This window comes from Mus pahari, chromosome 15, assembly GCF_900095145.1.
Source record: "Mus pahari chromosome 15, PAHARI_EIJ_v1.1, whole genome shotgun sequence".
In the NCBI taxonomy this organism is placed as follows: Eukaryota; Metazoa; Chordata; class Mammalia; order Rodentia; family Muridae; genus Mus; species Mus pahari.
Genome location: NC_034604.1, coordinates 66,899,490 through 66,924,084, shown reverse-complemented (window position 1 = coordinate 66,924,084; position 24,595 = coordinate 66,899,490). Strand labels below are relative to the sequence as shown.

General features: G+C 40.7%; 1 protein-coding gene across 2 annotated transcripts in view; it reads left to right on the top strand.

The window, feature by feature from the left end:
- Positions 1-19,947, top strand: part of Smad4 (SMAD family member 4) — a 53,536-nt gene extending 33,589 nt beyond the window's left edge. Inside the window, exons 7-13 of one of the 2 annotated variants that reach the window (XM_029547189.1) lie at positions 2,833-2,952; positions 3,045-3,161; positions 4,526-4,576; positions 8,538-8,721; positions 9,702-9,870; positions 17,053-17,191; positions 18,484-19,947. In XM_029547189.1, coding sequence (XP_029403049.1) covers positions 2,833-2,952; positions 3,045-3,161; positions 4,526-4,576; positions 8,538-8,721; positions 9,702-9,870; positions 17,053-17,191; positions 18,484-18,695 — 992 coding nt within the window. In that variant the 3' untranslated portion in view covers positions 18,696-19,947. The remainder of the gene's footprint in view (positions 1-2,832; positions 2,953-3,044; positions 3,162-4,525; positions 4,577-8,537; positions 8,722-9,701; positions 9,871-17,052; positions 17,192-18,483) is intronic. The other variant, XM_021214723.2, reaches the window with a different exon arrangement.
- The last annotated feature ends 4,648 nt before the right edge of the window (positions 19,948-24,595 follow it).

Below are 24,595 nucleotides of genomic sequence, written 5' to 3'. Positions count from 1 at the left end.
TAAACAGACTTGATTTCAATATTTATTTCCCGGGTATTTTTGACCAGTTTTAGTATAAAGCTAAAACCTACATCTTTGAAAAGAATTCTTGTGGTGGATGAGAGCACTGATATTCAAAGAGGGTCTAGGCAATCTGGGCTGGTGCTTGTGTCCTCTGTCTTTTTTTTTTTTTTTCTTTCTTTGTTTCTTGATCACTTCAATTGAAATTAAGAACCTGTCCATGCTAGGTAGATCCTTGACCTCTGAACTATACCTTCAGCTTAGGCTAAGCTTTTGGGAGCCTAACAAAGATGGTGTGATCTGGTTTTGTTTATATTGTTACTTGCTTTTATAGTATTAGAGGTTGAAAAACTCCCTGCTTTATAGGATAATCTGCTTTAATTTAAAGTTTGTTAAAATATTTTTTTGACTGTGTATGATATACATGTATGTATGAATGGTGCTGTGTGTGCTGTGGTATACATGCTAAAGTCGGAGACAACCTCTGTCATTGGTCCTTTCTCTCCATCAGGGTCTCTTGTTTGAGCTGCATCTGCCAGTCTAGCTGTCTGGTGAGCCGGTGATTCTTGACTTTCCCTCGAAGGAGGAAGTACACACGCATACTCTTGTATCTAGCTTCATGTGGATTCTGGGGATTAGAGTTTAGGCCCCTCATGTGTGGGGAGCAAGTGCTTTATGCACTGAGACATCTTCTTAGCCCCTAATAATTATTTTTCAATTTAGATGGCTTATAGAGCATGTGAGTGTTAATTGCATTTGATTGCTAAGAGCATTGTTTAAAAACCTATATTGTATTGGCAAGAGATTTTGATTATAAGGATTGATATTTTGTTACTCCCTAAGAGAATGTTCATCTGTGTTAGACTTAACATTGAACTTTAATCTTTGGGATAAGTAGATTTGTTCCTTAAATGTTTCTGCCACTCCTTTCCCTCCCAGGCTGGGGTCTAAGCTAGTGTGTCACCTGTGGTAGGTAAGAGGTTCCCACTGGGCACGCCCAGACCTTGTAATATTTTCACAGTTTCTCAGTAGTCCATTTCCATCACTTGAAAGCAGAATTTTTCAGTGGTTACAATCTTAGCACAGATAATTCGTGTTCACATTTGACACACACACATATATATATATATGTATATAGCTTTTTGGGGGCAGGGGTTAAGACAAGATTTCGTTCCATAAGTCAGGTCAGCTTTGGACTCCTGATTTCCGTGTTTCCACCTCTGAAATGCTAGTGTTACATGTGTGGCTCACCTACCTCACACTTCTGGCTTCCTGTCTCTTATTTACTCATTTGGAGTGTGGGTGACAGAAATGGTGGAGATGGAAAATAAAATAGGTGACATCCTCTTATATGGCGATCTCTGCTGGGGCCCAGGCCTGCACTTGTTTTACAGTCTCTGGAAGTCAGACTTTGTTCAGGTATTCCAAGGTGACTTCATCCTGATCTTTTGCCCCTCCTCTTGCCTCCCCTTTCCCTCTCCTTCCTACAGGACAAGTTGTGCTTGAAGACCTGTAAAAGATGTGAATGAATGAAATATTTCCAATTCTGCCTTAGTACTTTGTATAGTAGATTTTTATAATTAAACAAATATGTAGATTTTAGAACTTGTGAGATTTTTTTTTCTTATATCTAAAAAGACATATTGATAGAATTGAAGGAAAGACATTAGACAGACAGGGTGGGAAGGCGGCCTGTACACGAGCTCTGTTTCACTATGACACCGTGTCCACTGTGGCAGCAGTGCTCACTAGAGATAAGAGCAGTGGCTTTGTGGGCAGGCCTTGGTTTTAAGGAGCAATGGGGAGGAGACATTGCCCTTGTTTTTGTTTTTGTTATTTTGAGACAAGAGTCTTACAATTATGGCTCAGCTGGCCGTGAATTCGTCTTGCTCACCTTTCTCAGGCTGGGATTATGGCCATACCTCTATGCCTAGCAAGTTCCTTTTTCTTGATATTTTGCATTGCAGTGACTTTTAGTTTCTGATTGCACTCTACAGTGTTGGTGACAAATAATAGTAAGAACCTTTCAGTGTTTTCCAAATGGAATAAGCATGATGTAATGCTTGCTTTAAGAAATAGGTTTTTTCCACTTATAAAATACCTTAAAATGCCAGATAATAAAACATAATGAAACTTATTTTGCGCAAAATAGGAGCCAAATGAAACTTATTTTCTTGGTGTATTACAGAAGGAGCAACTAGTTTAATACAAATATGGGTACACAGTGACATTCTTGGCATGATTCTGATTGTGTAAAAAGGATATGAAAAGGTTTAAAATTGACGGATAGGCTTTTGTCGGTTGTTTTACAAACGATATATTGGTTTGACATGGACCTAGTTGTTTTATTTTCTGTTATTTTTCACCCTTGCCATCCTATTCCATCCAAAACATGTGCCTCCTGTGCTTGTTGTTGTTGTTGAATGCCACTGTCCTGCATTACCAGCACTAGTGCCATGACGACTAACTTTATGTTGGCAACGTTTTCCTGCCTGCGTTTGAAGATCTTAGTCAGGAAAGTCCAGCGTGGTCTGGGTGAAGTGCCAGAGGAGTGAACTGATGTGCTTCTGAAGCTGTTCTGATAGGCTTAGGCATGTAGCTGCATTTCTCAGTATTGAGAGTATCTGCCAGGGAGGAGAAAGACATGGCTAAGAGAGGGACATTCTGACTCCTGAAGGTTTGCTTTTAGACTTTTTATTTGATAGGCAATGGATGAGTTCTACTTTTGGCCCACTTTTATAATTGTGGATTATCAGATATAATTAGACCTTCAGTTTTGTATGAAAATCGCATCTATACATGTGCCGTGTTAATGTCTTCTTGTTTCTCTAGGTCAGCCGGCCAGTATTCTGGCAGGCAGCCATAGTGAAGGACTGTTGCAGATAGCTTCAGGGCCTCAGCCAGGACAGCAGCAGAATGGATTTACTGCTCAGCCAGCTACTTACCATCATAGTATGTACATGCTTTTAAAACCTTTTAAATAGTTGAGAAAAATAGGCAGCCTTTATAAAAGCAAATTAATGCATATGGGCCTTAATTTTTAGACAGCACTACCACCTGGACTGGAAGTAGGACTGCACCATACACACCTAATTTGCCTCACCACCAAAACGGCCATCTTCAGCACCACCCGCCTATGCCGCCCCACCCTGGACATTACTGTAAGCTCTCGTTTTTCATTGTAAGCAGGGCCTTTTTCTTTTCTAGCTAGGACTTTGATTTCTATTTTCTTAAAAAATGGTTTTGCATCTTTTATTCATCTTACAATTTAATTTTATTAAATAACTAGTGCTTTTTACTTTTTCAGTGTTTTTTTTTTTTTTTGTAAACAGTTCTTTAACTAGTTACCATACCTCTGTTCTGCACGATGGTCACTGAGTACATTCATTTCACTGTTACTGATGGTTCATCAACACTGCATTGACTTCCATTCATTTGTTTGCCTTTTGTTTTCAGGTTTTGTATGTGTATCCACCCACAGTCGACTTAAGCCCTTGAGTGCTATGATCTCAAGGTTTCCCTCACTGCAGAATCATTGTGGTAGATACAAGAGATACTTAGATGTTGAATCTATAGAGCTGTCTTTTTCATATAGGCGTCATTGGGAACGACACCCTACAGACAGTCCATTTCAGGCATAATAGGAACATTGTTTATTTGACTTTAAAAATCACAAGTATAGGGATGAAGAAAAAAGTGAGGAATATCAATCTTCCATATCACTTTTCCTTTCATTTTAAGATCAATAGTACACAAATAATTGGGAAGTACAAAAGGCATAAATAATAACACTAGAGTCTTATAACCCAGGATACTTCTAGTATTATATCCTTCCAGGCATATAAATGAGTGTGTGTGTGTGATATGTATATATGGGGGGGAATTTATGCTGTATGCTTATTGTTACATATCAGTTACATTACTATCTTCCCATGTGGTCAGAGAAGGTGATTTCTAATGGCTGCCAGGACCAGTGTGTACAATTATTGGGTTTGTTCTATGATTGCTGGTCACTTGTTTAAACTTAATAAGCCTCAAGGGTTGTAATTTTATCTGCTTGAAGCAATATTGTAAAAAGCGAATATAGTAATTCTGTGAAGTTTTTAGCACAATGTGTTAACAAATAATAAGCTTTCAATTATGCTTATTATTATTGCTACTGTTCCATTATATAAATGTCCCTAACTTAACAAGTAGAAGCATTTATTTTTAGAAAGGTTAGCAATTTAAATCATTATACATTGCATTATTAATTATACTATTGTGTTATATAAATAATTTATAAGCTGTACTAAGTATTGGATGTATAGCTGGTAAATTGTTAAATAGGATTTGTCAGATAACACTAAGTGGTTAGCTGTTAATATCACAACATAATTCAGGAAATAAACTTAAATTCTTGACATAAACTTGATCTAAACAAATGTTAAGGCTTATGATATTTATATTTAAGGTTTATTAAAAGTTTTAGCACTGGAAAACTTTTAATGAATGAAATGGGGTTTTTATTATGCTTTCTTCTTAGGGCCAGTTCACAATGAGCTTGCATTCCAGCCTCCCATTTCCAACCATCCTGGTAAGTATATTTCAATATTGATTTCCTGTATGTAGATTTATTATGATAATTGATACGCAGATGCCAGTGCATATTACAGGATAACTAAACTCAGACAGTGTAATATTCACTGACTTAACCAGCAGTTTAAGTGTAGCTGAGAGTAACACATAGATTATATTTAGTTAATTTTTAACTGTCTGAAAGAAAAGTAAAAAGCTATGTTTTAAAATCAGATATGAAGTATAGTGTTGTCATGTTTTGGCATGGAATACATAAATGTTCAGCAGAAGGAAGCCAAGCTTAAGTAGAACAGTTTCAGAATTGTAGCTTAAAACCCAGCCTAGTGATGTGGTTTAGGGGTGAAGGGAATTGCTGCCAAGCCTGATGAGACTGAGTATGATCCCCAGGGCCCACGTGGTAGAAACAGAGTTTGACAACAGGAAAACCCTGAAAGTATGATATGGTAAAGATACAAACAACAGGAACGTGAGGTTTTCTAGTTCTGTTTCTTTTTAACTGATTTTCTTCATTTCAGAAGATACAGTTAGTTGCCTCTCAGTATTCACATGGTTCCGATCCTAGGATGCCCCTCAGATACCCAGTTCTAAGACTGTTCAGGTCCTTTCTATAAGACCATGTAGTAGTCTCATGATTTACATGTGCCTTTTAGTATATTATTTGCAAACATAGCATCATTTTACATACAGACCTGAAGCAACTTCAGGTTTTGTTGTCTGATGGCTCTTCTGGAACAACCCTTTCTAGACATAGGACAACTGGATGTTTCTAATAAAGACTTTAAAAATATAGCTACAATGACCCTTACCTATAAGTTAAAGGATAACTTTGTGTTTTATATGTAGCTCAGGAGGGGGTGGTCTGCAGGAGTAAGGATGGTCCAGTTACGAAGAAAGATGTAATACTGAATGAAATGTACAGTGGAAATTAGTAGCAGTTTAAATTTGCTTCGTTCTTCCCACAGTAGCCCCTACTGTTTAGATAATAATACTACTTCATAATACCGATGTAGCAGCCTGTATTGACATTGATGCCTATCTTTCAGTAGAACACAGACACGGCTTAATGGCTCATGCATCCTGAAAGGGATTGTTGTCCACCTAATTGGAGAAAAGGAGTAGTTCTGCAATTTTACTTCTATTGTAGCATCTGTAGGTTAGAACTCTGGTTTTGCTTGATGATTGATATGGGAGAGCGTGGCTCACTCTGGGCAATGCCATTCTGAGGTTGGTGGTTCTGGTTACTATAAGAGGAGTTCCTGGCCTAAACTCTGCCTTGACTTTGCTCGGGGATGGATTGTGACTTGAAACTTGTAAGATGAAATAAACCCTTTTCTCCCCAAGTTGTTTTTGGTCATAGTGTGTTACCACAGCAATAGAAACCCCAAGACAGAGATATGAAGATGTTAGTATCACAAGGCAAGAAACAGTTAAGTGCTAGGGTCATGCACCTTGCTCTCCCCTCCACTGTCTGTGCCGCTGCTGCTACCTAATGCTAGCCATAGTCATGTACAGTAACAAGTATACACATCTACTTTCATTACTGGACAAAGAGAAAAGAAGTAGTCTTCTCCCCACTGTAGCCCTGGCTGTCCTGGAAACTTACTGTGTAGACCAGGCTGGCCTTACTTCACAGAGATCCACCTCTCTGCCTCTGGAGTACTGGATTAAAGGTATGCACTACCAATGCCTTATCTAAATATTCTTTAAACAATCAGTCACTCTGTTGTGTTTTCTTCAGTATCTTTGAGGTTGTTTGTGTTTCAGGAGTATATTCATACGCTCATAAAAGATTTATAGGTATCACGTTCAGATCTGAATGATAAAAAGTAACTCAGTGAGTCTGTTAGGCATCCATCCAGATTTTGTATCACCTTATTCTTATTTTCAGAAATTAAAGGTAATACTTTGGAGAGCTACATTTTCCATCACAACTGTACAGTATTTGTAAAACCTGTGCTTTACAACCCACCCATTCTTTACAAACAGTATTTAGCTGAGTTTTTATATTACAAAAACAAAGAACCTCAAATCATGTGATTAATGTCATAATTTTTCCATTAATTTATTTATTCACTTTAACATCCTGATTGCAGCCCCTTCCTTCCTCTCTTCACAGTCCTCCCTCCCAAGCCCTCCCCCCTTCCACTATTCCGTCTCCTTTTTCTCAGAGAAAGGGAAGCCCCTCTCTCTTGGGCACCAGCCCACCCTGGCATTTCAAGTTGAAACAGGGCTGAGTGTACCTTCTCACCCGACAGGGCAGCCCAGTTAGGGAAAGTGATCCAGAGTCAGGCAGCAGAGTTAAGAGACAGCCTCACTCTAATGGCTAGGGATACACATGAAGACATTTTTGCTACAAATGTGTAGGGCCTAGTTCCAGCCCATGCTTGTTCTTTGGTTGGTGGTTCAGTCTTTGTTGAGCCCCTACAGGCCTAGATTAATTGACTGTAGGTCTTCTTGTAGTGTCCTTAACCCCTCTGGCTCCCTCAATCCTTTCCCCAACTCTTCCACATGATTCTCTGGGCTCCACCTAATGTTTGGCTGTAGGGCTCTCCATCTTTTTTCATCCCCTGTTGGATAAAGCCTTTCAGGAGACTGTTGATGTCAGGCTTCTGTTTGCAAGCATAGCAGAGTATCACTAAAGTCTCAGGAGTTGGCCCTACAGCTCCCTTGGGATGGGTCTCAGGTTGGCCATTCCCTCAATCTTTATCTGTGTACATCTTGTAGGCAGGACAGATTTTGGGTCAAAGGTTTTGTGGGTGAGTTCGTGTCCCCCTCCCTCCACTGGAAGTCCCGCTTGGCCTCAGGAGGTGGCCACTATCCCCAGTTACTAGGAATCTCAACTAGGGTCACCTCCATAGATTCTTGGGAGCCTCCCCAATTTCAGGTCTCTGGTTCGTCCCAGAGATGCCCCCAATTTCCCTCTGCAGTGTTGCTCATGATGTACGTCTCATGTTCACTTGCTCATTTGCAACCTGTAAACCTGTTTGAGGTATATGTGTGAGGAACTGGAAACTCATTTGCTGTTTTCCATATATCACCAAACGATTCCCTAGATAGTCTGTATATATCTGTTAAATCTAAAAGGAAAACCAAAAAATTATATGTATATGAATTTTCTTTAATAATGCAAAAATAAATCAAAATTAACTGTATTTGCAATCCAAACCAAGCATTGTCTCTTCTCCCCACCCTGATAGTCATTTCAAATGAATAAACTAACTATATGTTCAGAGCCACAATTGTACTACTTCCCTAAACTGCTAAAAATATGCCTTGCTGTACATGGGATGTAAGTACATTGGGCAAATGACCTTTGATTTTTGAGAGACAGTAATCTCCTTGTAAAATAACTACGTAATTGTAAGTTTAAGCAGGAATATGTTGACTGACTTAGGAACTTTATCTTAATTAGGGGTCTGTAAAAACATAACAAAGACTATGTATTAGGGTTAGTGTAATTTTTAAAATTGAAAATTCAGACCACAGAACAGATGTGCAATCGAACGAACTATCATAATAGAACAGTTTATTTTAGAATCTGATTGATTTAGGTATTTAGTTTCTCTGAACAAGGTTTCACTGTGTAACCCTGCCTGTCTTGGAACTTACTTGTAGATCAGGCCTATATCATTGAAATCCTGCCTGTTTCTGCCTCTGCCTCTGCCTCAGCCTCTGCCTCTCAAGTGCTGGCATGTACCACTGCCACCTGGCTAGAGACTGATTTCTGATGTACTTTAAGTTCTCGGTTGGTCCTTAGAGTGTCAAGGTATAAGTACTGTAAATGTAATATGGAAATCACTATTTTTTTAAGTATGTTACATTTGTTTAGTAGACTTCTTTTGTTTGCTCACCTACCCAGTCACCCCTTCATCTTGGTTTTGGTTTGTTTGGTGTAGTGAATACCTCTCTCTCTAATACTGGTACAAAGGTACATGTTCTTTTTCGTTTGTTTTCTGTAGCTCCTGAATATTGGTGTTCCATTGCTTACTTTGAAATGGATGTTCAGGTAGGAGAGACCTTTAAGGTTCCTTCGAGCTGCCCTATTGTAACTGTGGATGGATATGTGGATCCTTCGGGAGGAGATCGCTTTTGCCTGGGTCAACTCTCCAATGTCCACAGGACAGAAGCTATTGAGAGAGCAAGGTATGTTCAGAGAGTAGAGAAATTGAATAGTACATTAACTTTTATTCAAGACTATTGTTTTTCTATGTATATGAGCTTAAATATAGACGAGTTAAGTCATTTTCAATGCTTAGAACTTGTAAGCTTCCATTTTAATTGTAGGTACTTGGTAAATATAGCGTTAAAAAATAGCAAGTTAGCCGGGCGTAGTGGCGCACACCTTTAATCCCAGCACTCNGGAGGCAGAGGCAGGCGGATTTCTGAGTTCGAGGCCAGCCTGGTCTACAGAGTGAGTTCCAGGACAGCCAGGGCTGTCCAGGAACCCTGTCTCGAAAAACCAAAAGAAAAAAAAAAGCAAGTTTTCTTTGTTTTATAACTATGATTTCTGTCTGCTATCCTATTCAGTAGCTGTTATATGTGGCTTTTGAAGCACTTAATAAAATATTGAACACTTAAAATATTGACTGAATAGCTGAATTTACATATATTTTAAATAGCTTTATGTTTTCAGTGGTTATTGATTTGAGCAATGTAACATATAAGACTCAGTATTCTTGTAAAAAAAATAGAAATTATATAGGGTTGGAGAGATGGCTCAGTCATTAAAAACATTTGTTATGCTACTGTATGAGTGGAGCTCAGTTCTGAGCACCCACAACTGCCTGTAACTTGTAGCTCCAAAGGATCTGATGCCAACTTCTGACCTTCATGAGCACCTCCCCCAACACACACACACAAAACAAATAAAAATAAAATCTTAAAGTATAGAATTTATCTCACTGAGTTATTTGGGTGAAATAAATTTGTGTGAGTACTTCTGATAATATAGTAAGTACTATGTCTGTTTATAAAAAAATTAATATATTTATTTGTTATAAAAGTTGTTAACAAGACTGTCTTTTAGCTATTGTTTTATATTCTTTATTCTTTATTATTGCTATGCACCTGAACTGAAACCTGTTATAACAAGATGAAATGTAGTTCTGTCTTTCCTTCCTGAGGTTGCACATAGGCAAAGGAGTGCAGTTGGAATGTAAAGGTGAAGGTGACGTTTGGGTCAGGTGCCTTAGTGACCACGCGGTCTTTGTACAGAGTTACTACCTGGACAGAGAGGCCGGCCGAGCACCTGGCGACGCTGTTCATAAGATCTACCCAAGCGCGTATATAAAGGTCAGTGCGTTTATATGTGAGATTTTAGACTTAACACCCTCTGTTGCCTGAAGCCTGGAAGTGGAGGGGAGGGAAGTGGAAGCTGTCTTAGGTTGATGGTTCTGGCCAGAGGGGGAGAGACTATCTTGCAGTGGGCACATTCAACAGAAGGCAGGAGAATTGTGCGCTCAAGAGCATGCTGGGCTTTGTGAGTTTCAAGCCAGCCTCGACTGCATGATGCTACTCCATCTCAACAAGTAGGAGCACCACCACTGCAAAGTATGCATGTGTTCTGAGTGTAAGACATGTTTTCTGGGGATCTGTGTTTTGCTGTAAGCAGCTGTGTAGTTTTGTGGTTACTTTTATGTCCTAGTGTTTCAGATCTCTGAAGTCATTTAGAGTGATACATAAATTCTTGAAAACATTGATTAAAATCTCCAAATCTGTATTCTATAACAGGAAACTGGTTAAAAATTAAACCAAAATTTCATTTCAGCCAGTGTTTAAGAGTTTATGGAGGACCGTTGTAAAGTTAAGAGTTTCAAGGAATGGAGTACCCTCATCCCTTCGTAAAACTGCAAATTAATAAGATGCTGAGAAGCAGACTTCTTTTTATTGTTGTTACATAGTAAGCACAGTTCAATTTTTTTTTTAACGCTTGCTCTTTTGGGAAGAGGAGAATAGGTGCAGTGAGTTAAATATATTTTCAGTTTTAGATTTTTTTTATCCTGAGCACTTTCCTTACCAGCAGTCATACATGGTGGACTGAGCCTCTTAACCACTTCCTTCTAGGCAATGCTTCAGATACAGAGAATGTAGCAATAATAGATACACAGCATGTGCACAAAAGCAGAGATGCTTCCCAGTGGCTAACCCGCTGCATCCTTGCCTTTACAGTTATATAGGATGCCTGTGGCTTAGCAGTTTTTTAGAGACTGCTTCATTCTGTAGCCCTGCCTGACTTTGAATCCCTGAGTACAGATAGGGTCCACCATATGACTTATATTGTGAAACTTAGAAATGTGCCAAGTAGAGAGGAAGTGGCCTCCTGTGTGCTTGTGGGCCATGACAACCGATCACTCTCTGTAGCCCCTGTTAGTTTTCCCGTGGAGCAATTCCACAGCAGTGCGTCGTTGTGCGGTTTGCTCATAGAACACTCCGTTGGGAAGGATTTGCAGTTTATAACTTTTCTACAAGGAATTTTTATGTTTTGTCATTTGAATTACTATTTTTGTCTTTGTTTTGAGGCAGGCTCTCTGGAGCCCAGGTTGGCCTTGCACTTGTTAAGTAGCCGAGGCTGATCTTGAATTGCTGATCCTTTTCCCTCCACCACTGGGTCCTGGGATTACAAGCATAAGACATTACCCCCAGGTTAACAGCATGGTAGAGTCACAGCAGAGCTCTGTCTATCCTGGTGCTGGCAGTGGCGTTATATGAGTTGTGCTTCACTTTGGTTGGTTAGAAAATTTGTTTTGAAAGAGTCTTTTTTTAAAAAAAAAATCTTAAAATTTTTTTTTTTCTTGTCATTACTTTCCCTACAGGGCAGTTTTGCTTGTCACTGGAACCCACTTTTCAGAACCAATTTTATAAGTAGGATGTAGGGAGACTTTGTCTGTTGGGGAGCTAATTTCCACCTCCAGATATAAGCAGAGTTGAATTCCCTTGAGTTTCTTTGATATAGACTATATTTACCCCCTAGGGGCATATCTGAACTGACTGTCAACACTATTTGCCTAGTACTTGCTTCATTGACAGATGCTTAGTTGTCGCTCTGAAAACTAGACTATTGTCCCTTTTCATAGTACAAGAACTGATTTCTGTCTTTACCCTCTTAACGGTCTTGGAAGTGCTAATGACTAGCTGACATGAATGAGGCTGTTTCTCCCCCCCCCCCTCTTTTTTCTCCTCTCTTTCTCTCTTCCTCTCTTTCTTTTTTTTTTTTTTTTTTTTTTTGTATTAGCACTTTAATTTTGAGGGGCTCATTGGTTTCTTTGTTTGGCTAGTCATTTTTTGGCTGAATCATTCGTTGAACATTTGTATTTAAGTTCTGGTAAGTCTTTTTGATATTTCACTTTATGGATAGATTTTTATGGTACTCATAAATTTTTGCAGTGAATGTGGGTATTTGATATGACACAATACCCTTTTTTGTCCATAGCTGTCTTAAGATTTAAAGAGTCATTCATGATTTTGTAGTTCTGGCTATTCCAGAATTCACCTGGCTGGCTTTAAACTACAGAGATCCTCCTGTCTCTGTCTCCTGCGTACTGGCAGTAAAGGTATTTGCCACCTTGCCCAGGTGCTCTCTTTGAGACAGTCTTAGGTGTGTGTAGAGAGCAGGCTGGCTTTGAGATTATAAAGATCTGCCTGCTGCTGTGAATAACAGTGTGTGCCACCATGCCTGGGAAGGCTTCTTTGTTTCTTTACAACTGTTTTATGTCTTCAGAATAATCTTATTAGACTGGTATAAATATATCTTATATTGAGCTACTGATATTTTCTAATTTGATGATTCTTTTGGCAGTGGTGAGTAAAGAGTGTATTTCAGTTAACTGTTCCCAGGTAGATTCTCCCCAGTGAAGTGAAATGTATGCAAATAATGAGAGCCCCCCTAGAAGTGCCTACACTGAGAAGTACTCATAGACACAGACAGACATTTCCCTGTTGAATTGAAGCAGGGTAAACAAGTGTATTCATGGTTTTGGTTTTTGAGATAGGGTTTCATATAGCCCCCGTTGGCTGGCCTTGAGTTTGTCATAGAGCTGAGATGACCTTGAACTCATCTTCCTGCTTCTACGTCATGGAGACTGGGTTACAGGCATGCTCCACCACACCTGCTTTTAAAGTTTTAATAAAGAAATTTTTCTTTCTTTTATTTTTTTCTTTATTAATAATTTCCTTGTATATGTGTGTAAGAGTGCCTCCACATATGTAGTGCATTGCAGAGTCAGAAGAGAGCATCAGATCCCCTGGAACTGGAGTTGCCAGTGGTTGTGATGTGCCACATGAGTGCTCTGTGATAGCAACATGTGCTCTTAGCTGTGGAACCCACTCTCTAGTCACTTTGATCTGTTAGTCCTGGGAATTCTGGTTTTCAACAGCATTATTGAGGCAATTGCAATTTATATGTCACAGAAATCATTTTAAGTATTCAGTACTTTTAGTGTTTACAGAATTGTACAGCCATCTCCAAACCATTTTAGTATATTTATTCTAGAAAGAAGACCCAAATCTTTTTAGGTAATGCTAATTATACATAGTAATATATTTAACAGTGACATTTTCATACATTTGGTAAACTATTTTCATGAATGACTTAGCGTTGCATTACAGTTGATTACAGAAGCATAGGTTTCTAAACAGTGGCTGCATCATATCTCCTCAACAGTTTGTTATGAGCCCCTCTGCCCCTCTTCCATGACAGGATATTGATGGGTCCAATCCTGTACAGCTCTTGTACAGGTGATCACAGCTCCTGTGAGTTTGAATCAATCAACCATGTCAGTGCTCAAAAGTTATCATTCCACACCCCTTCTCTTTCTCCAGCCTCTTACATTCTTTCTAACTCCTCTTGCATTGTTCTCTGAGCACTAGAGAAGGTAATATAGATTTCTTATTTATAGAGAAGGTAATATAGATTTCTTATTTATGAATAGCATCTAGTAGGCACTTCTTAGCACTTTGTGGTTACCGCTGACTACTGCAAAAAGTAGTATTTCTGAACAAAATTGATGGCAACACAAATCCGTGGGCATGAATGTAGGCATTGGAAGACAATTTGATGGGCGTGTTCTATGGCCATTTAGCAAAATAGCAGTAATCTCCTCATTGGGGTCTCTGACTTCCTCAGCCACTGAGTTTTGGCTGGGTTTTGTAGTACCAGACATGTGCATCGAGCATAATGAGGAGTGGTTGGTTATTTCCATAGCAGACTGGCTACTGTTGCATCAGTAGACACACCTTGCCTATGTCCTCAGCCTGGAATCCACAACTGAGTTAACAGTGGTGTATGACAGTTCTCCACCAGTTGCCTGCCAGGCATCTTTTGAGAGCTTCTAGCCCAGTTCCTGTTTGATTCTCTGTCCTTTGACCAAAGCATGCAGTATCTCCTGGATAGGCCTTATTCATCTATGAACTCCTAATTTTAAAGTAATTTTTATTTTTGGAAGGTCTGTGTGCTGGCTACTTTTTCATCAGTGTGATACAAGCTGGAGTTATCTTTTCAACGAAGGGAGCCTCTCTTGAGAAAATGGGTGTAGGCCAACCTGTAGGACATTTTCTTACTTAGTAATTGAAGTAGGAGGGCCCAGCCCATTGTGGGCAGTGCCACCCCTGGGAAGGTGGTCCTGGGTGCTGTAAGAAAGCAGGCTAAGCAAGTCACGAGGTGCAAGCCAGTAAGCAGACCCTCCAGGGCCTCTGCATCAGCTCCTGCCTCCAGGTTCCTGCCCTGATTGAGTTGTTGCCCTCACTGCTATGCATGTGAACTTTTGATATGGAACTGTGAGTGAAATAAGCCCTCCCCAGTTGATTTTGTTCACGGTGTTTCGTCAAGCAATAATAATCCTAACTAGGACAATCTGCCAAACTGTTTTACAAAAACCATATATTCCCATTAGTGAGTGATGGTTTCAGTGTATCTGTTTTTCATCAATACTAGTGGAATCCCATTGCAGTTTTTATTAGCATTTCTTGATTATTGAATCGGACTTGTTTTTGAACATACACATATTGAGGGAAAAAGTAGAAGAATCTTTTAAAACAAACATTTTATATAGAACTACCTTGAACAGTGTCATGAACCCACTAAGTTTAATTTATTCCCAACACCTGCACGTTGTGATTTTTTTTTTAAAGTATATTTATTTTTCTGTGTATAAGTGTTTTGCTGGCATGTGTGTACGTGTGCCTCATGTGTGCCTAGTACTTGGAGAGGTCAGCAGCGGCTTGCGAGTCTCTTGGAAGTGGGATTGTAGATGTCTGTAGCCACCGTGTGGGTTCTAAGACTCAGACTTTGGTCCTCTGCAGGAACAAGTGCTCTTAGCACTGCACCATTTTCTTGGGCCCAGATTATGATCTCTACCTTTAGCTAGTTCAGTAACGTAGTGAATCCTGTGTGCAGTCTTAATACACAGGTGTACATAGTACACCACTGGGTTTCTCTCCTAAGCTATGTCCTGATGTTAGTTAAAGCTGATGTAGAATTACAATTGAAGCTTATAAAAGAAATACAAAATTTAGCTCTTGATTAAAAGATAAGATACTGAAATATTATACTCACACGTGTTATGTAGTGAGTTTGAAATTAACATGAAAGTAACTGCAGAAAACATCATAGATATTCATAGTTAAGTTATTTAGCTTAGGAAGGGTGGGCCAGAAATACTGTTTTGTATTTTTGCTAAAAAGAATATTTACAGCCTTTGGTCTCTTGGAATTGCTTCTCTCAACACCTCAGATGATTCTGAAGGAAGATGGCTCCATTTCAGTGACTGCACTTGGTTTCCCATTCAGTAAGAATCTGTGTGGAGAGCTAACAGGAAGCACACAGGTCTTAGAAATGTTGGATGGCTCAGCTGAACACTTTCCACTCTTAGCATAGTAATGATGTGTGACATGAATGATGTGTGGAAGAAAGGTTTCCTGTGGTATCTGGTACATCATCTCCAGATTGAAGTCCTCCGTTCTCACTTTTGTGGTTCCTTGTAATGTAGTACCACTGTGCTCAGAAGTGTGTGTGTGACCATTGACAACATAGTTGTCCTGTGCCCGCATGTGAGGATTACTTGGTTGATTGTAATGATTTGTGGGGGGTGGGGAGGCACTTTTTCTAGCCTGTTTTTGTTTTTTTTTTGTTTTTTTGTTTTTTTTTTTAGTTTTTTTGAGACAGGGTTTCTCTGTATAGCCCTGGCTGTCCTGGAACTCACTCTGTAGACCAGGCTGGCCTCGAACTCAGAAATCCGCCTGCCTCTGCCTCCCGAGTGCTGGGATTAAAGGCGTGTGCCACCACTGCCCGGCTTAGCCTGTGTTTAAATAATAAGATTACATATTAGGCTGGGCACGTTGGTACATACTTGTAGCCTAGTACCTGGGAGGCAGAGACAGAAAGGTCTCTGTGGGTTCCAGGCCAATCTAATCTATAGAGTGAGACCTCTCCACTCTCACCCCATAAAGAAGAGTTAGATGTATAATACTTGGTTAGTAATGGCTTTTAAAAAGTGATTGCATGTAGGCAATGTAAAACACAACAAAATATGAATTTTATATAAGCTATCAGAATTAAACCTAGATGATTGTTAATAACTTTAGATAAAACATCAAAGGCTTGATTTATAAAAACAGTTCATAATTTGGACTTCGTTAAAATAAGTTAAAAATAAAGATAAATAAATTTTATTTATCATTAAAATGAGATAAAGATTAGAGAAGTGGCTCCGTTGGCAAAGTACTTTTCTCTACGAGCTTTAGCATCTCAGTGTAAAGTACTTGTCAATCTTCCAATGGGCCCAAGTTGGGTTCTGAGCCTACCTGAAGTGTCTCATAGCTACCTGCAATTCTAGCTCCAGGGAATTGGACATCCTCTTTCTAGCTGTCTTGGGCATCCGCATACACATTGCATGCATACACATACACACACAGAGTGCATGTTTTAAATGTAATAACTATAGATGTTTCTATAGTAACAGTGAAGTTTGCTATACTTTTCCAATTTTAAGCATTGTCAAAGATGCTGGCCAGATATCAGAGCCATCCCTTGACAACTTAATAGTTTGACCCTGAAAGGGCGGCCGGTTCCTTACTTGCTGTATTGATACAGATAGGTAGCTCTTCACTGGAATGTACCTCTTGCTGATATCCAAACTGTAAAATTTTAAAAACTTATTTCGAAAAAGTATGTGTATGTCTGGGTGCTTTGTCTTCATGTATGTCTGTGCCTCACATGAGTGTCTGGAGCCCCTTAGAGGGTAGAAGAGGGCATCCGATCCCCCGGGACTGAGTTACATAGTTACCTGCTGTCAGGTGGGTGCTCAGGACCAAACCTGGGTATTTTGGAAAGGCCTTGAAATTTAAACCCTTGTAGTTAGCTCTTTTCTTGTGAGAGGCAAATGCAACTCCGGGTTGTTGATACATTGATTGTTGGCTTCTGATGAATTGAGTCTTCGGCAGTGCACTCATATATTAAACTTACACTTTTCCCTTTAAAAGGTCTTTGATCTGCGACAGTGTCACCGGCAGATGCAGCAACAAGCGGCCACCGCGCAAGCTGCAGCTGCTGCTCAGGCGGCGGCCGTGGCAGGGAACATCCCTGGCCCTGGGTCCGTGGGTGGAATAGCCCCAGCCATCAGTACGTACACCTTTGATTTTTCTGTTCAGAGTGCAGTGGTGACTTGTAATCTTGATTCACTCAGTTGATTGGTTGTTTTAAGCAATAATAGAAATTAAACTTTTTACTGGGTTATATATAACATTTAAATTTGAAAAGTTTTTCTTCTGTTGTAGTCTCACTTTTCCTGGGTTAGGAGTCTATTTGTATCAGGGCATAAAGGAGGTTGGCATATCTCAGTCTCTCCTATGACACTTGCTGCCTGACCAGTCAGGGGTTAACTCACCGAGTGCTTGGCTTTGTGCTGCTGTGAACAGCTACTGGAGGTTCCGAACTGGACACCTCCGTTTAGAAGCAGTATCCTGAGCACAAGGAGAGCTAAGTTACGGTGGCAGTTGATAACTTGTAGACTTTTCCTTTTAGGGTAAGATTGAACTGTGCCAGGTTTCCCGCTGATGGGGACTCTGACTGCAGAGTTTAACTCCTGAGTATTGACGTTCATGGTGTGGCATCCATCTCCACATCTGAAGGCATAACTAGTGATTCATTCAACCCCGTTCCTAACTTGTGCAGATCACACTGGCTCAGAAAACTGCAGTGACCCTGCAGGGTCTCCAGAGCACTTGCAAATTCTTCCCATTAGTCTCACGGTAATAATGATAAACGTGGACGGATTATATGACTGTATGTTCTGACTAGAAAATGAGATAGAGTCTGTTGTGACATATGTTTGAGAGTTTACAATTTAGTTATATACAAGACATCACTAATTGAATTAAACAAGACCGGGATCTAAGCCATTTGCTAGTTTCAATGTTGTAAATGTGATCTGTTTCCTTAAGAATTCAGACTAGTATTGAATTTCTGATTTTTATCCACGCTTCCCCCTCCATATTCTCTCAGAACTTACGACAGACCCGAGTCAGCTGGCCTGTCTAAGGGAGGCCAAGTGCATGGCTCTGGTGATTAGTCAGTCCTGCTGCACTCCAGCATGGCCAGTAAATGCCGGGCTTCTTAGAACTGGGACAGGCCCTGTCTCTTACAGAGAAGTTGGTTTTTACTCCTACACCCTACTTCTGAAGAGAATTATTGGTGACATGTGGAAATTGACTTGCTCTCTCGTAGTTAAAAATATATATAAACTGTCTTAACCAAATTTTCACTCACCAGTGATAAGGTTTAGATCTGCGGTTACTGTTGACACTTGACAGAGAAGTTGTATGCTGAGAGGAAATGAATAAAGAAGGCAGACTGGGGAGGGTGTGAAGAGAGGACCGGCACTCTGACAGCCTCCACACTTGTGCTTCCATTAGGTCTGTCTGCTGCTGCTGGCATTGGTGTGGACGACCTCCGGCGCTTGTGCATTCTCAGGATGAGCTTTGTGAAGGGCTGGGGCCCAGACTACCCGAGGCAGAGCATCAAGGAAACCCCATGCTGGATTGAGATTCACCTCCACCGAGCTCTGCAGCTCTTGGATGAAGTCCTGCACACCATGCCCATTGCGGACCCACAGCCTTTAGACTGAGATCTCACATATGGACGCCCTAACCATTTCCAGGATGGTGGACTATGAAATATACTCGTGTTTATAATCTGAAGATCTATTGCATTTTGTTCTGCTCTGTCTTTTCATAAAGGGTTGAGAGATGTGTTTGCTGCCTTGCTCTTAGCAGACAGAAACTGAATTAAAACTTCTTTTCTATTTTAGAACTTTCAGGTGTGGCTCAGAGCTTAAAGATCAGGAAGATGCAGTTCTTACTAAATCTTCCCTGGCGGTTCTGTATGGAGGAGTCACCCAGTGCTGGGAACTCAGCCCTTTAGTGTGTTCGAGCGCCTTCCATGCAGAGGAAAGTCAGTGCTGCTGATTCTAAGGCTGAGAAGTTCTCAAGGTTAAGTCACCTGGTCCTTATGGGCGAGTTATTGTTGAACATACTGTGCCACTCGCGTGGCACGTGGGCGAGCCAGTTCTACCAAGAGCAACTTTACTCTTTTAAAAACCTTTTATCAACCTTTTATTCAGAATGTTTTTTGCAAGTTAAACAGTGAAGGTGAATTAAATTCATACTGTCTTGCAGACTTCAGGGTTTCTTCCCCAAGACAAAACACTAATCTGTGTGCATATTGACAATTCCTTACAATTATCAGTCAAAGAAATGCCATTTAAAATGACAATGTTTATGTCCCTAATGGATGACCATTATCAAGATGTATACTTTGCCCTGTTAAACAGTAAATGAATTCTTCTATATTTCTAGGCACAAGGTTAGTTATAAAAAGCAGCCTAGGGGAGGAATTTCCCCCCTACTTCCTAGGGAGAAGGTTTTGTATTATACAACACTAAAGCAGTGTCGCCCTGCCTGCTGCTCCACTGTTCTGCAAGGTGGCAGTGCTTCAACTGAAATAATGAATATTTTGGAAACTGCTAAATTCAATGTTAAATACTGTGCAGAATAATGGAAACAGTGCAGTTGGTAACAGTTAGTTTGGATATTTTTGTACTTGATTTGATGTGTGACTTTTTTTCATATACTGTTAAAATCATGTATGTTTTGACATTGTTTAAAATTCAGTTTTTGTATCTTGGGGCAAGACTGCAAACTTTTTTATACCTTTTGGTTATTATAAGCCCTGTGTTTGCCATCATTGATCACTTGACAGTGACTTTGTAGAGATTGAAGTGGAGGAGTTGAGGCGCATTGACTGTACCACAGACACACATGTATTCTTTTTACCTAGTCACTAGCGTAAATAAAACTGAGTCACTATACGAAGTTGAATTCTAGGTTTGGTTTTTAAAATGCTTTCCTTTTGCACTTTGGAGTCCAGTCTCGGTGGCAAGGCACCTTGTACTAAATGACAGGCGGCAGCCAGTTCTATCTTGCAGCGCTGGTTCCCTTCCACTCTACCAGGACTTTCCCATGGACACTGTGCATCAGGTGTAGAGTTGGCTACTTTTTTAGCTTTTATTTAACTGTAGTTTAAAAAAAAAAAAAAAAAAAAAGGCTTGGATAAATAGTGTGAATAAAATCAAGACCATTAAGATGTTTTTACTCATTGAGAGTTTTCTGTGAATTTTAAATTGCAGTAGGCATTTGAGCTCTGGAAACCCTGTGCATAGCAGTTCTCTTTGTGCCAACAGAAATGACCATGTCCTGCAGCCTGCTGCGGAAGGTTCCAGAGGCTCCGAGAAACCAGAGTGCTACAGTGACTGGGGTCCATCTCGGCCCAGCGCACACAACTTTTGTTGTAAAAGCTTCTTCAGTTTCTTCTCTTATGTACTTAGAAATGCTTTTGTTACAGACCTAATTTTATCTGTATAAGTTTGGTGATTTTTTTTTTAAATGTTGTATTGACAGAATTATAAAAAGATACCTTCTCTAGAAATTCTTGTGTTCAGATCCATTTCACGATGAACGGGGAACAGGAGTGAGAAGAGTGAGCTGTAGTGTAACAGGGTTTAAGATCCAGCTCATCTGACCAGGCAGTGCTGTAACTTGATGCTTCCTGTTGTACTTTATGGAACCTTTCCCATATTTAATCATCTTCAGAAAGTATGTGGGAAATATTTGCTGAGAAGTATCTCTTCAGAGCCAAGCCACTCGTCTTGGTTTTCTTACTAAGAGCCATAGAAGTTATTTCTGGTTATTGATGAAGTTTGTAATTCGCCTGTCCTTTTCCCTCCTCACACTTTGCTATCTTTGAATAAGACTTTTAAAAACTTCCCTGAGTTTAAAGTTTTTGGGATAAAATAAGTTTCCCTAGTTAGTAGAGACTGATTACGATGTGGGTATGGTTCTAGGTGGGGTTTTTTTCTAAGTCATAGCTCAAAAGTCTCCCAAGATTAAATTTCAGTGGGCACCCAGTTTGAAACCATTCTACTTTTGTCTTGTGCCTTTCTGTGCATGATTAAAGAGAATCTGTAATGGTATTGCCTTTATTTGCTTGGAAGTAGATTCTTTTATGGGATAGTCTACCTTAATTGTTGTCCTTTACCGCCCCTGCTGTACAGAGAGATGCTAAGCCACTGCCATGAACTTGCTTTTCCATAGACAGTCTTTTTATACTGCCTGAAGCCACTGCTCCTGTAAACAGTGTCAGTTCACAGACAGGGTGAGCTGGCCGAGGGCACACACCTGCAGAATCTAGCAACAAACACATGCTTAACAGTGTGCGTTTCAAAGTTAGAAATCCAGTTTTGTGGGGAATGGTGTGGTTTATATTAGCAACTTTGAAGACGAAGTAACTCAGAGGTTTTACAGTCTGGGGAAGGGAATCTTCTTGGAATGCTTGTGAAGTTTCTGTGGCGGTGAAATGTGTTTGCTCCTGGCCTGCTAGTAACTGGCTAATTGTCACTCTTCAGATTTAAAAAAATTTTTAATTTGTTGTCATTAGCTGAGACCCCCTGGATGGAGCTTGTTTGGAGCTGGCCAGAGAGGTTTTTGGGAGTTCCTGTAGATTCCCGGCTTCGTCACTGGTTCTTTAATGGTCAATTAGTAAAGTATAAGTCAGGTCAGTGTCATGAGCAGAGCAGGTGGGGCCTGGAAGGGACTAGCTACATGGGGCCATCTGCAACTAGCCCTTTAAGTCCTCCTTTGCATGACGGAGAGAAAAGGCTGTGAGATTCCTGCTCAGGCCTTTCTGGTTTTCTCTTCTAATAACCAAGCAATGGCATACTGCCATATGCAGTATGGAAAAAGCCAAGTGGCCTTACTCCTAGCAGCGCCCTTGGCAGGGCCTTTTTCTCAGTGCAGTGAGGCTGTTCATCTGGCCCTCCTGAGGAATGGAAGTTTTCATCATCTTGCCTTATTAAGCAGTAAAACTTTTGAAAAAAATGAGCCATTATTGGCAGGAGCTATTTACACAAATCAGAATATTACACCATTTCTTTTTCTCTCTCTACTGTCTCTGTGGACCTCTGGGGCTTCTGAGGTAGACAGTACTGCCTAGCCATTCCTAAATGCCCAAGACTGCTGTGGTTTTGACGTTTCAGTGTTGGGCTCTCCTCTCCCATCCTCCTACCTGACAGCTTCCGCTCTTGAGTGGTTAGTGAGCCTTAGTGTTTCCTGGCTGCCTGTCCTCACTGCTTAGGTGAGGGAAGCAGACAAGGGAGAGTCTTCCTGTTCACCCAGGACACCTTCCGGTCGGGGTTGGTGGTGTTCTGATTGTTGCCATCGTCTGTGATCCTTGATGAGTTTTATACGATTGATGTGGAGAGAATTAAGTGATATTCATAGCCCGTAGCTGCTCCCATCTCCCTGGTGTTGTGAAAGATTTAGTTTCCACCGAATTCACTCAAAAAAGCTGTACTGTTGGCTAGAGGCACCAGCAAACACACACTCTTTAGAAAACATCTTTGCTTGTTTCGTGTCCTGACCCTGCTCTCTGGCCTCCTTCCTCTGTAGATCCTTCTGACCTATAGGTGCCTTTATGAGAATTGAGGGTCTGATGCCGTGCCCCAAGGAATAGCTGATGCAATGAGTGATGTTTTCAGGGATTTTAGCATCAAATAAATGAATGAAGCTTTTAAGTCCTTCTTTTCTTTTTTCAATTCAGGAAGGACAGAGGAGAAGTTGGATGAAGACAATCATTTCTCTGTGTTGCTGTAAATGCTCTCACACAGTTTAAGATGCTTTTCTTAGTAGCTCCAGAGTTCATGTTCTTGTTCAACCTAAAGCAGGCTCTGGACTTGCTCAGACCGTTGCACTCGTAGTTCATGACTTCATGTGTCCTTGGCAAGTCATTCCCTTCTCTGGGCCTCAGCTGCCTCATCTGTGAAATGAGGGGTTGGACTGTTGTGCCAGCTCTGCTTCTAAGTGACCTTGCCCGCCCTGCAGCAGGTTGAGATGAGCTCTCTTTTCTGCTGTGAGGGGGATCTTACTTCTTTCTTTGTTACTCACTGAGACTAGGCCTGATCTTTCAGTACTCGGTCTTCTGTGGACAAGTAGTTACATATGTCCTTATGACTTGTTTTTAACCAAAGGCCTAGCACCACCTTAGGGGCTGCCGTAAGTACCATACAGAACACTGGGGTGGGGGGTGGGGGGCACCTTCATTTCACTGTGTCGTCATCTGTGTTCAGAGCCTCTGCAGAGGCCTTCATCTGTCATGACATTCTGACTTTGAAGTTAGTATGTTTATGATACTATCCTCTGAAGTGCTGGCAATTCTTCACCTAAACTGGACTGAAATCCTGTTGCAAATGCCTGGTAATATTAGAGGGCCTTTCTTTGGGTCTTTTGTAGCTTAATTCTTCTATGTTCAAAGCAGGAAGTTCTTCAGAAATTATATCAATATTTTAATTGATGCTATGAAAGACAGTCCCAGTGAATGACTGTCCACTTTATTTTTGCCTCTTTTATATCCATTTTGATCAGACAACTTTTGGCTGGATCATGCCTTTCAGAGAGTTTTCTTCCAGCCTGCTTGGATGAGTATAATAACTGACTTTGTTATTTTTAAGGACCTGGGAACCTTTCTAGGGGGTGGGCTGGGGGAGGGGAGTCCTGGTAGAGGCCACATCTGTGGCATCTGTGAAGAAGGGATGAAGCCAGCTGCTCTTACTAAGGCTGCTTGTCATTGGTAGTAGGACTCACAAGTTTGGATTAGTTAAAAGGCTAAATATAGAGTTGGCAAACTTCTCCAAATGGGGAGGGTTTTTCTTGTTGTTGTTCCATACATCTAAAGTGATTTAAAAGCATGACTTCCTATAAGTTATGAAAACTGGTGTGCTGCAGATCCAGTGTGGTGCAGGTGACTGGGCATTGGGGACAGCTTTGATGGTGACACTTCCAGCTCTGTCTCCTACTCTGGGTCCGCTCTTAGCTTGGCTCTTAGGAAAACCTGGTCCTCTAAAGGCCCACTTTCTTTCTATAGACTTTTGCCTGGTTGAAGTCTGTGGCTTAAAAAAATAGTTGAATCTTTCTTGAGAACTCTGTAACAAAGTATGTTTTTGATTAAAAAGAGAAAGCCAACTAATCATCATGTGCTCATTCGTTTTCTTAACCTCAGGGATATCTTGGATCTGGAAAGAGTCTCTGTCTGTCTCTGTCTCTGTCTCTGTGTCTCTCTCTCTCTCTCTCTCTCTCTCTCTCTCTCTCTCTCTCTCTCTCTCTCTCTCTCTCTTTGTGTGTGTGTGTGACTTTTGAGATGGGAAATAATGATGTTCTAGAGACAACCCAGGAATAACAGTCCTCAGTCTTGTCTCTGAAATGGGGCGGGAAGACAGTGACTTGAGAACAGTGGATGCTGGAGGATTGCTTCAAGGAGAGGCATGGCGTGGAGACAGGACTGAGGAAAGCCTGTGCCCTCGCAGTTCCAGGCTCTAGGAAAGAAGAATGTCTGCCAGCTAAGTGTGCGATGGCTCGCATGCCCGCATCTGTCTTGGCGTGAGTTTTAGAGATGCTCTCCAGGCCCAGAGACTTGTTC